The sequence below is a fragment of the Cynocephalus volans genome, chromosome 16 (assembly GCF_027409185.1).
Source record: "Cynocephalus volans isolate mCynVol1 chromosome 16, mCynVol1.pri, whole genome shotgun sequence".
NCBI classification, from domain to species: domain Eukaryota; kingdom Metazoa; phylum Chordata; class Mammalia; order Dermoptera; family Cynocephalidae; genus Cynocephalus; species Cynocephalus volans.
In genome coordinates this window covers 26,765,923-26,779,067 of record NC_084475.1, presented here as the reverse complement: position 1 = coordinate 26,779,067, position 13,145 = coordinate 26,765,923, and the positions used below count along the sequence as shown (strand labels likewise).

Genomic DNA, 13,145 nt, shown 5'->3' with positions numbered 1-13,145 from the left:
AAAAGTAGGAAATGAAATAACTAATATAAATACTGGAAGAGGAGATAAAGTATTTTAAATTACAAATGATATGATTCTACCTAGAAAATTCAGGTGACTACTATAGATCTATTAAAATTAGTGAGTGTATTGGATAATATGAATACAAGATAGAGAAAAATGAATAGTTCTTCATTGTTGAAATGACCAGTTAGAAATGGAAATTAAAAAAAAAAAACAACATAAAAATATTCACAGGTATGTTTAAGAAAATGGTCTGTATCAAGAAAATGAAGATAATTATTATATCCTTAAATTAGAATTTAAGGTAAGTGAAACCAGATTTCAATTAAAAATTGTCAGCTTTTCTAAAATTAACATGTGAATTCAATTCCAGTTAGAAACCTAGTGCTTCAGGAAATTAGATGATTTTAAGGTTCAAGTGGGAAATATATTTCTAAGAATACTCTAGGAAGTAGACTATGTATTTAATCCTTTTTTTGTTATGGTCCCTCTCTTCTTCTTCACTACAAACACATGTTGTATGGAGAAGGGTGGGGAAGAAAAACATGACATCTTTATGGCATTTTCCCATTAACCTCGATGTGAATGGGAATCCGTGGAGAGTTAGAGTGATCATACATTATTTCTCTCTTTATTTTTTGACTCTTTCATTTGTTACAAGGAATGCGTTATCTTTAATTGATCTAATACAGAACATTGATAGAAGAGTTTAATGACTTTATACTCTAAAATTGTAATCTATTTTAGTTAAAATAAAAAAAGCATATCAGTGGTTGATTTAAGAGATTTTTGAGAAATTTATCTGATTTTTTTATACAGACGAAAAGACTGAAATGTTATTTATTTCAGCTTTGTTGAACATTTGGTGCTTTCTACAAAGGCAAGATTAATTTTTAATTCAAAAATTCTGATCTTTTTTTCCTCCGTCTCTTAAAGGTATGCAACCACTCATGTATTCGGTTCAGGAAGCGTTAAATGCCAGACCATGGTGGATTCGTATGGGGACTGACATTTGTTACTATAAGTAAGTATTCTAAGAATAATAGGACATTATAGGGGATAATAACTTTATTCTATTTCAGTGTAAAGGTAAAAAGTAGAACTATTATTGTATTTTTGGAATTGTGATGCTGTGCTTTTGTAATTCTAAGGAGTACTTTAGAATTTGAGGTCCATTTAGGCAGTGTGTATTATAGAAATAAAATGTATTTTGTAGATAGGCAGATTTAGGTCCAAACAGGCAGACATAGGTCCACCACTCAGATAGTTGTGTTCTCATCTTTTTCACCTTTAAAACTCTGTGAACTTCAGTGAATAAAACTGAAATCAGAAGTTATATGTAGTAATTTGCAGTGGCTTTTTGCTGTTTCTGTGATACTAAGTATAATTCTTACCTTTTCCCTTCTTGTATTAACACACACATAATTACCTCATTTTAATTTCCAGAATATGTTAACTGGAGATGTGTTCCATAGTTATATTGTATCAGCTTACACAGTTCATCTTTGACTTCAAATAGGTCATTTACTTAGCAAATTAGAAATGTGTTAGAAATCATTAAATGTGTTAGAAATCATTTACTATTTCTATGGAATAATTGGATTATTCTTTGACTCTATTTCTAAGTAATCTAGTATTCTCATATACCTTGCTTCTCATTATTACTCTATTTCTGCATGTAATATGTTTACAGAAAACTTGCACTATTAAATCTACTTGGCATCTTTTTTATTTTGCTGTTATTAATCTTAATCCTGATGTTTCTGTGTAGTGGATTTTGCCTTTTTATATTGTGCTTAATTAGTGCTAATGTCCCTTCTTTTTTAGCTTTGTCAATTAGAAGAAATTTTTAAAAATTTAACTGTTTTAACAGTTTATGATATGGCTTTAGAAACACCTTGATCTTAAGTGCTGTTACTTTCTGGGAAAGAAAATGTTTCTTGGGATTCATCTCTGTAAGGTTTCCCCCTACTTGTATTAGCAAAATAAATAGTAAATTAATGAGGAACAGAAATAAGGGTAATATGTAATCATCTGCACCTGAATATATCTTGTTTTTCATTCAGTGGTAAGCTAATATGCCTTTTTTGTGTGTGTGTGTGGTTGGTGGGCACAGGGCTTGAACCTTGGACCTTGACTGATATTATCAGCACCATGTTCTAACCAACTGAGCTAACTGGCCAGCCCATAAAAATATATGCCTTGATCATTTGTCTCTTTTAAAGTTTTTTTTTTTTTTTGAAAGGAGTGAAATATATGGCATTTATTTTTTATTTATTTATTTATTTATTTTAATTTTTTATTTTATCGATATACATTGTGGCTGATTATTGCTCCCCATCACCAAAACCTCCCTCCCTCCTCCCTCCCCCCATCCCCTCAATAATGTCCTTTCTGTTTGCTTGTCGTATCAACTTCAAGTAGTTGTGGTTGTTATATCTTCTCCCCCCCCCCCAGTTTGTGTGTGTGTGTGTGTGTGTCTGAATTTATATATTAATTTTTAGCTCCCTCCAATAAGTGAGAACATGTGGTATTTCTCTTTCTGTGCCTGACTTGTTTCACTTAATATAATTCTCTCAAGGTCCATCCATGTTGTTGCAAATGGCAGTATTTCATTCGTTTTTATAGCTGAGTAGTATTCCATTGTGTAGATGTACCACATTTTCCGTATCCACTCATCTGATGATGGAGATTTGGGCTGGTTCCAACTCTTGGCTATTGTAAAGAGTGCTGCGATGAACATTGGGGAACAGGTATACCTTCGACTTGATGATTTCCATTCCTCTGGGTATATTCCCAACAGTGGGATAGCTGGGTCGTATGGTAGATCTATCTGCAATTGTTTGAGGAACCTCCATACCATTTTCCATAGAGGCTGCACCATTTTGCAGTCCCACCAACAATGTATGAGAGTTCCTTTTTCTCCGCAACCTCGCCAGCATTTATCGTTCAGAGTCTTTTGGATTTTAGCCATCTTAACTGGGGTTAGATGGTATCTCAGTGTGGTTTTGATTTGCATTTCCCGGATGCTGAGTGATGTTGAGCATTTTTTCATATGTCTGTTGGCCATTTGGATATCTTCCTTAGAGTAATGCCTGCTTAGCTCTTTTGCCCATTTTTTAATTGGGTTGCTTGTTTTCTTCTTGTAAAGTTGTTTGAGTTCCTTATATATTCTGGATATTAATCCTTTGTCAGATGTATATTTTGCAAATATTTTCTCCCACTCTGTTGGTTGTCTTTTAACTCTGTTAATTGTTTCTTTTGCTGTGCAGAAGCTTTTTAGTTTGATATAATCCCATTTGTTTATTTTTCCTTTGGTTGCCTGTGCTTTTGGGGTCGTATTCATAAAGTCTGTGCCCAGTCCTATTTCCTGAAGTGTTTCTCCTATGTTTTCTTTAAGAAGTTTTATTGTTTCAGGGTGTATATTTAAATCCTTAATCCATTTTGAGTTGATTTTAGTATACGGTGAGAGTTATGGGTCTAGTTTCATTCTCCTGCATATGGATATCCACTTATCCCAGCACCATTTGCTGAAGAGGCAGTCCCTTCCCCAGTGAATAGGCTTGGTGCTTTTGTCAAAGATCAGATGGCAGTAAGTGTGTGGGTTGATTTCTGGATTCTCTGTTCTATTCCATTGATCAGTGTGTCTGTTTTTATGCCAGTACCATACTGTTTTGGTTATTATAGCTTTGTAGTATAGCTTAAAGTCGGGTAGTGTTATGCCTCCAGCTTTATTTTTTTTGCTCAGCATTGCTTTGGCTACGTGTGGTCTTTTATTATTCCATATAAATGTCTGGATAGTTCTTTCCATTTCTGAGAAAAATGTCATTGGAATTTTGATGGGGATTGCATTGAATTTGTATATCACTTTGGGTAGTATGGACATTTTCACTATGTTGATTCTTCCAATCCAAGAGCATGGGATATCTTTCCATCTTCTTGTATCCTCTCTAATTTCTCTCAGCAGTGGTCTGTAGTTCTCATTATGGAGATTTTTCACCTCCTTGGTTAACTCAATTCCTAAGTATTTTATTTTTTTGGTGGCTATTGTAAATGGGCAGGCTTTCTTGATTTCTCGTTCTGCATGTTCACTATTGGAGAAAAGAAATGCTACTGATTTTTGTGTGTTGATTTTGTATCCTGCTACTGTGCTGAAATCATTTATCAATTCCAACAGTTTTTTTGTAGAGGTTTTAGGCTGTTTGATATATAGGATCATGTCATCTGCAAACAGGGACAGTCTGACTTCATCTTTTCCAGTCTGGATGCCCTTTATTTCCTTCTCTTCTCTGATTGCTCTGGCTAGTACTTCCAACACTATGTTGAATAGGAGTGGTGAGAGTGGGCATCCTTGTCTAGTTCCTGTTCTTAAAGGAAAAGCTTTCAGCTTTTCCCCATTCAGGATGATATTGGCAGTGGGTTTGTCATATATGGCTTTAATTATGTTGAGATACTTTCCCTCTATACCTAACTTATAGAGGGTCTTTGTCAAGAATGAGTGCTGAACTTTATCAAATGCTTTTTCAGCATCTATAGAGATGATCATATGGTCCTTGTGTTTGACTTTATTAATATGGTGTATCACATTTATTGATTTGTGTATGTTGAACCAACCTTGCATCCCTGGGATGAATCCCACTTGATCGTGGTGAATAATTTTATGTATGTGTTGCTGTATTCTGTTTGCTAGTATTTTAGTGAGGATTTTTGCATCGATATTCATCAAGGATATCGGCCTGTAGTTTTCTTTTTTGGTTATATCTTTACCTGGTTTTGGTATCAGGATGATGTTTGGTTCATAGAAAGAGTTCGGAAGACTTGCGTCTGTTTCAATCTTTTGGAATAGTTTGTAAAGAATCGATGTCAATTCCTGTTTGAATGTTTGGTAAAATTCTGCTGTGAATCCATCTGGTCCTGGGCTTTTCTTTGTTGGGAGCCTTCTGATAACAGCTTCAATCTCCTTTATTGTTATTGGTCTGTTCAAATTTTCTACGTCTTCATGGTTCAGTTTTGGGAGCTTGTGTGTGTCCAGAAATTTATCGATTTCCTCCAGATTTTCAAATTTGTTGGCGTATAGTTGTTTATAGTAGTCTCGAATGATTCCTTGTATTTCAGATGAATCAGTTGTAATATCGCCTTTTTCATTTCTAATTTTTGTTATTTGAGTCTTCTCTCTTCTTTTTTTTGTTAGCCATGCTAATGGTTTGTCAATTTTATTTATCTTTTCAAAAAACCAACTTTTTGATTCATTGATCTTTTGAATTGTTTTTTGGGTTTCAATTTCATTCAGTTCTGCTCTGATCTCAATGATTTCTTTCCGTCTGCTAAGTTTAGGTTTGGATTGTTCTTGTTTTTCTAGTTCTTTGAGGTGAAGTGTTAGGTTGTTCACTTGCCATCTTTCCATTCTTCTGAGGTGAGCATTTAATGCAATAAATTTCCCCCTTAATACTGCTTTTGCAGTATCCCACAGGTTTTGGTATGATGTATCATTATTTTCATTAGTTTCAATAAATTTTTTGATTTCCTGCTTGATTTCTTCTTGGACCCATATGTCATTAAGTAGAATGCTGTTTAATTTCCATGTGTTTGTATAGTTTCCAGAGTTTTATTTGTTATTAATTTCTAGTTTTAATCCATTGTGGTCTGAGAAAATGCATGGGATAGTTTCAATTTTTTTGAATTTATTGAGGCTTGATTTGTGACCGAATATGTGATCTATCCTGGAGAATGATCCATGTGCTGATGAGAAGAATGAATATTCTGAGGTTGTTGGATGGAATGTTCTGTAGATAACTGCCAATTCCAATTGGTCTAGAGGATTGTTTAGATCTTGTGTTTCTCTACTGATTCTTTGCCTAGATGATCTGTCTAATATTGACAGTGGGGTGTTCGGGTCCCCTGCTATTATGGTATTCGTGTCTATTTCCTTCTTTAGGTCTAATAGAGTTTGTTTTATAAATCTGGCTGCTCCAACATTGGGTGCGTACATATTTATGATTGTTATGTCTTCTTGATGGATCAGTCCTTTTATCATTAAGTAGTGTCCCTCATTGTGTCTTTTTATGGTTTTTAGTTTAAAGTCTATTTTGTCAGATTTAAGAATAGCTACTCCAGCTCATTTTTCTTTTCTGTTTGCATGGTAAATCTTTTTCCATCCTTTCACTCTTAGTCTATGTGAATCTTTATGGGTGAGGTGGGTCTCTTGTAGGCAGCATATAGTTGGGTCCTCCTTTTTGATCCAGTCAGCCAGTCTGTGTCTTTTGATTGGGGAATTTAAGCCTTTTACATTAAGAGTTGTTATTGAAAGGTGTTGATTTATTCCTAGCATTTTATTGGTTGTTTGGTTGTCTTAGGTGTCTTTTGTTCCTTGCTTTCTGATTTACTGTTTGGTTTCTGTGTTTGTTGGTTCCTTAGGTCATAGATAGCATTTTTGTTTGTTTGTTTTCTCTTCATGAATGCCATTTTTATTATACTAACGAGTTTAGATTTTTCTTGTGTTTTTATGGCAGTGGTAGTTATTTTTCAGGAACCAAACCCAGTACTCCCTTGAGGATTTCTTGTAAGGGTGGTCGTGGGGTAGTGAACTCCCGCAGTTTTTGTTTGTCTGAGAAATATACTATTTGCCCTTTATTTCGGAAGGATACCCTTGCAGGGTAGAGTATTCTTGGCTGGCAATCTTTGTCCTTTAGTATTTTGAATATATCATCCCATTCCTTTCTAGCTTTTAGGGTTTGTGATGAGAAGTCTGATGTTAGCCTGATTGGGCTCCCTTATAGGTGATTTGACGCTTCTCTCTTGCAGCTTTTAAGATTCTCTCTTTGTCTCTGAGTTTTGTCAATTTGACTATAACATGTCTTGGAGAGGGCCTTTTTGGGTTGAATACGTTTGGAGATTGTTGAGCTTCCTGGATCTGAAGATCTGTGATTTTTCCTATACCTGGGAAGTTTTCTGCCACTATTTTGTTGAATAGGTTTTCAATGCAATCTCCTTTTTCCTCCCCTTCTGGGATACCCATGACTCGGATATTTGAGCACTTAAGGTTGTCTGATATCTCTCTCAGATTTTCTTCAATGTCTTTGATTCTTTTATCTTTTTTTTTGTCTGCTTGTGTTATTTCAAACAGCCCATCTTCAAGTTCAGAGGTTCTCTCTTCAACTTCGACAAGCCTGCTGGTTAGACTCTCCGTTGTGTTTTTTATTTCGCTGAATAACTTCTGCAGTTCAGCAAGTTCTGCTACATTTTTTTTCAGGACATTGATTTCTTTGTACATTTCCTCTTTCAGATCCTGTATACTTTTCCTCATTTCATCATGATGTCTAGCTGTGTTTTGTTGTATCACATTCAGTTTCCTTAGAATTATCACTCGAAATTCCTTGTCAGTCATTTCAAGGGCTTCTTGTTCTATAGGATCTAGAGTTTGAGATTTATTAACTTTTGGTGGTATACTTTCTTAATTTTTTGTATTTCTGGTATCTTTTTTTTGATGTTTATTCATTGTGGCAGGGAGTTTCACAGTCCACCGGTTTGAGACTAATGACTAACTAGGATGTTGCTGTGGTTGCCAATTTCGTATGGCTCCCTCCGTGGCTGCTCAGTTGGCCTCTAGTGCCTTGTGTGTGTGGTTGCCTCAGGTCTTGGGCTTCTCCGGGGAGCCACCTTTCTGGTCAGCTTGGACTCTGCTGGGCTGGTGGATCATGTACCACAGGGTGTGTGATCGCTGTTGAGCTTTCACTTCCTGTGCAGGATTTCTCCCTGTTCCGTGTGCTCTGGCCCAGGCTGTTGGATTGTGCAGTGGCGACCCCACAGGGTGTGTGGTTTCTGTCAAGTCTCCGCCTCCCTGGCCGCACGTCTCACCACTCTGTGCGCACTGTGCTGGGCTGGGGCATGTCTTCTGCGCCCCTCTTCTATCAGCTGGGCCTTCAAGACCCTGCTCGGCACCGCCTCGCCCAGGAAGACTACCAGGTTTTTGCTAGGCACAGACGACCGGTCGCTCTGGGTGCCTTTGTAGCACTGTGTAGATCTTTCTCGGGTCTTGTTCACCTTTGTATCCCCCCGGTATAAACCGAGTCTAGCGCCCGCCTGCAGCCAGCTCTCCGGCAAGTTCAAGTGGACCTGGGAACTCTCCTACCACACTATTCCCAACCAGAAATTGGTTAGGCTTTTTTCCGAACTGGTGGCCACAGAGATGGTAACTGCCTCCCAGTAACAGGAAGTTTACCGGGGGCCGGGGTCCAGGGTGTGGTTGAGTGACAGTCGGCCCGCCCGTACTTCCTTGCCCTCCCGACACTGGCTGGGGACGCCCCACGCCACCAACCCGCCAGAGAACTCCGGAGGGAGTGGGAGGGGAGGCCGGCCCGCAGGCTCCGGAAAGCCCCGTGCCAGGCCAAGCAAGTGGGAAGGCTCAGTGACAGCCGAGCCGGGCGGAGCTGCCCGCACCTGGGAAAATGGCAGCAGCCCCGGGGCGGTGAGTGGCCCCCGAAACAGGGCTGGTCCAGTGGTCACTCACAGGGCTGTGCCATGTCGGGCGCTCACTCTCTGCCTCTGGTTTGCCGCCTTCCCCGTTCTCGGCAGCTGCCGCCTCGGGCTGTTCAGTCGCGGTGCGGCTTGGGCGCTCCCAGGAATCTTCTTTAATGCCGGCCTGAAACCTCGAAACCTGAATAGGGCAGCTGGCCGCCTTCAGCGCGGCCCTGGCCTCCGGGATCCTGTCTGCATCCACAGCAGCCCTGGCGCCGTGTTCCCTGTTTTGAGACTCGATTTTGCAGCTAAGAAACAGTTCTTTTCCAGCTCCACACTTCAAAGCTGTTGTCTGTAAGTGAGGCAGCCTCTCCTGCCGGGGGCAAAGTCTGTCTCTTTTAAAGTTTGAGTGAAGCAGTGATATCATGGACAGTGCTTGGCTAGCTTTTGGCTGAATTGTTTAGACTTAATAGTTAGACTGAAACAGTTTTTCAAAAAGTATTATTTCTTTCATGCTTCTGTGCTTTTGCACAATGGTAATCATCAATAGACAAATGCTTTTTTCACATTGCAAAATGAATGATCATAGCATGACAATTTGTTCTATGTAACTGGGGTGACAGCAAAGTTTTTTATTTGTTTAGTTTTTGTTCTCTCTTTTGGCTACTTACAGATCTTCAACTGGAGTTCAGTTCAATTCAACAAACATTTGTGAACCATTTTCTATGTAATAGGCACTGTGCTAGTTTCTTTCCTGAAGCCTAAAGTTAAGATAGTAAGGATTAAAATCTATTTTTCTTTTGTCTTAACTTTTTGTATCAGCTAAGTCTTCTTGATGCTTGTTTGTATTATCTCTAAAATTAATTAAAACTACCTTCCACCAATATGTGATCTAGTGTATGTTTTACTGGTTTATAACCTATATAGTGTCATATAGCTATGATGTGGTGTGATATAAATACCTCTCCAATTAGATATTAACCTTTTGGGGAAAAAAGAGTTGGCAGAGATTAGTTCTTGAATTTGTTTTGCATTTTCCTTAATCCTTAACACCTTGTTATCGGTTATCTATTCAAGATACAATGACTCAGTTAATGAAGAGTATACTGATTTGAAAATACCTTGAATATTTATGTGTGTGAATAAAGCACCTATAGGCCCTGGTTTTTCTTCAGTTTGTGGCTTGAGTAATACAAATGATTTAGAATATTTGAAATTAAGTTGGTAGACAAAGCATATTTAAATCAGCATATGTCAGCAATATTTAAAGTCTGGAACGTAATGTGTAGTTTCGGAAACTTTTTTTTATAGAAATCCTCAAACATTTACAAAAGCAGAGAATAGGATAATGAGGTCCCATGTATTCATTACCCGATTTCAGCAATTATCAGCACATGCTGAGTTTTGTTTTAGCTGTACTTTCATGCTGAATTTTTAAAGCATGATATTTTATTTGATTATAATATTTATATATTCTATTTATTAGAATACTTTATTCTAGATATTTTATCCATAAATACAAAGACCTTTTAAGACAATTTAACTGTAATGCCGTTACTACACCTGAGAAAAATTAAGAAAATTCCTTAATATGATGAAATATCCAGTGTTCCTTCCTTAATTGCTTCATAAATGTTGTTTTATAGTTGGTTTATTTCAATCAGAATCCAACTGAGGATCACACATTGCATGAGATTTTTGTTGATATTTGGTTGATATGTCCTTTGTCTCTTAATTTAATTTATAGGCTCCTATTTTCTTTTTTTAAAAATTTCTCATTCATTTGGTAAAGAAACTGGATTGTTTGTCATGAAGGGTTTTTCACATTTGGATCTCGCTAATTACATCCCTGTGATGTTAACAAATTCTTCTATCTCTGATTTTCTATCTATCTGATTTTCTATAAATCGGTAGTTAGATCTGGAAGCTTGATCAGCTTCAGGTTCAGATTTGATATTTGGCAAGAATTCATTGCATCACATCAGGAAACCTCATCTCTGATTATTTCTTATCTGTTAATCTTAAGATTGATTAGTGAATTCAGGTATTGTGGCCTGATCCATCTACTTTAAAGGTGTTGATCAGCCTTTCATCTAATGGTTTGTAGCAGCCACTGATAATCATTGCCTAGATCCAGTAACGTGTATAGCTCTCAAAGAATGGAGTTCTAAAAATTTTATTGATTTGTAAAGTATTATCTCCATTTAATTAATAAATTAAGAAGTGCAAAATAAGGTCATTGGCTAATAACAGTTAACTACTTCATTAATACTAACTCTGTTTTTAGAGGGTATTTTTATTAAACTTTGTACAGGTTGGGATTTTTCTTTTTTCCCTGAAGTTCTATCTAATAAAAGTAGCAAGATTAATCAGAATTTTGTGTGGATGAAATAAACATGTCTTATGCTTTCCTGTTGCAGAAATCACTTCTCAAGAAGTTCGGTAGCTGCAGGTGGACAAAAGGGAAAATCCTACTATACAATTACATTCACAGTCAATTTTCCACATAAAGATGATGTTTGCTACTTTGCTTATCATTATCCATATACATATTCAACTTTACAGGTGAGAACTCTAAATTAAATTGTATTATGAGTATTATTATATTGAAAAGTTGCCTTTTTTTTTTTTTTGGTGGCTGGCCATTGTGGGGATCTGAACCTGTGACCTTGGTGTTATAAGACTGCACTCTAGCCAACTGAGCTAACTGGCTAGCCCCCAAAAGTTGCTATTAATTAAATATCTTAAAAAAATAAAAGGTTCAGCATTGAAGATTTTAGAAAATACTACAGTATTTGTTGAAAACATTAAAGGGAGAAAAATGGTAATGTGGTCCTTATTTTTTTTTTTAATAGAAAGAGTTGCTAAGGAAACTTGACATGATTTTTACTTACCATCTTTTGTAGAAACTGAGATTCCATGATTTACAAATTTTAAGTAGGAGAGATTTCTACTTGATTAACCAGAAGCTTTGACTCTCATAGACAATGTAACAATAAAAAAATGTAAATACAATTTGAATTTTTCTGTAGGAAAAATTGAAAAAAATTTCCATAGGAAATGTTTTCATTATGTAGTCCTAGATTCAGATTCCTTAGAATATGGACTATGAAAGTTGTTTTGTACTTTTGAGATTTTTGAATATTTGTATTGTAAAACAAAACTAAACAAACTAAATCAAGTAATTAAATGATCAGCTGTTGTTGATTTATTCTCCATACAGAATATCTGTTATAGTGGTTAAGGATCATGAAGGTATGATCCATTTAGCAGGAAAAAAATTGGAGTACTATGAGTAGAAAGAACCTTCCAAATATTAGAGAGGGGACAGTGAAAGAGAAGCTCAGTCTGTAGAGCAGAAGCCTGAGCGCAGCAGAAGAGCCGCACTGTATTTACTAAAGGTTACAACCTACGGTAAAGGTATAATGTCGGGTAGCTCTTGGTGCTGAATTACATAGCATCAGAATACACACTTAATGACTTAGTAGTTCTATTTTGGGGGAATGTATCCTAGGAAAATATGAACAAATATAAAAATATAACTTAAACATTTTTATTTGCCTGGTTATATGTTGTTGTTCTTTACTCATCTTACCTTTTTAGTATATTTTGAATTCTCTTACTTTCTTCCAACCCCATTACATGACCTTTTCCAGGCTTTACCATTGTTTCTCACCTGGACTTCTGCCAGCCTCTTTCTAACTGGTGTCCTAGGATTCACTTTTGCTCCTATTCCTCTTCATCAGTCTTTTTTTCCAACTGCAGCCAGAGGGCTCTTCTATAGCACATCTCATCATGTAAATTCTCTGCTTAAAACTCTCTAGTGATTTCTCTTGCCCTTTTGTGTGAAGTCTTAAATTCTTACCATGGTTCATTCTGTCCTTTCTTGACAATTTTTCATATTTTTTTGCCATATCCACATACTGTTTGTACTATTATTCATTTAATATTTATCTTTAAATAGATTTTAAAATGTTTCACTCTTTAAAATTTATCCTTGTCCTAAGTTAATATCCAAGGAATTACAGGTTTAATGTACTAGCCTTTTTCTAATTCACAGTAAAATATATATACCTATTAAACGTTTTTGAAGGTTATCCGCTATCACTTAGTTATTTCAATTACCAATAGAAGGTATACTGTACTTTGGGAAAGATTGGTTTACTAGGCCCTCCCTTATGTATCAGATTCTCCGTATTTTTCACCCGTGTTCTATCTGGTCTAGCTGTAATGAATCTTTTTGAGTTCTTTGAAATGCCCTTTTTCTGTCTTATCTTGTGTTCTTCCTTTATACTTTTCCTTCTGCCTGCAGTGCTTCTCTCTTTCCTCTTCACCCATCCTTTGGATCTTAGTATAAAATGCAATTTTCTCTAGATGACCTTTCTTCACTGCCCAGACTTGGGTAGGTTCCCCTCCCCTTGTTAGAAGCTCTCTCAGCATTCTGTATTTTCCCTAGGATATAGGGTCCATTGTTCATTGTTACATCCCTAATGCTCCGCACTGTTTCTGGCAAATAATGAACACTCAGTCAATGGTGATTATGTGAAAAACCATAGGCAAAAGTTTGAAAACCAATTAAGTATGTAAAGATAAGGGATTGGACAGTTTATTTTTGGTATAACCATATATTAAAACTTGTGTTTTCAAAAAACATTTAACATATTTGATGATATGGTATAGTCTTCATA

General features: G+C 36.4%; 1 protein-coding gene across 5 annotated transcripts in view; it reads left to right on the top strand.

Moving 5' to 3' along the window:
* AGTPBP1 (ATP/GTP binding carboxypeptidase 1) overlaps positions 1-13,145 on the top strand; it is a 173,674-nt gene that overhangs the window by 111,372 nt on the left and 49,157 nt on the right. For all 5 annotated transcript variants that reach the window (XM_063080496.1, XM_063080499.1, XM_063080498.1 and 2 more), the window contains 2 exons: positions 940-1,027; positions 10,878-11,022. In XM_063080496.1, coding sequence (XP_062936566.1) covers positions 940-1,027; positions 10,878-11,022 — 233 coding nt within the window. The remainder of the gene's footprint in view (positions 1-939; positions 1,028-10,877; positions 11,023-13,145) is intronic.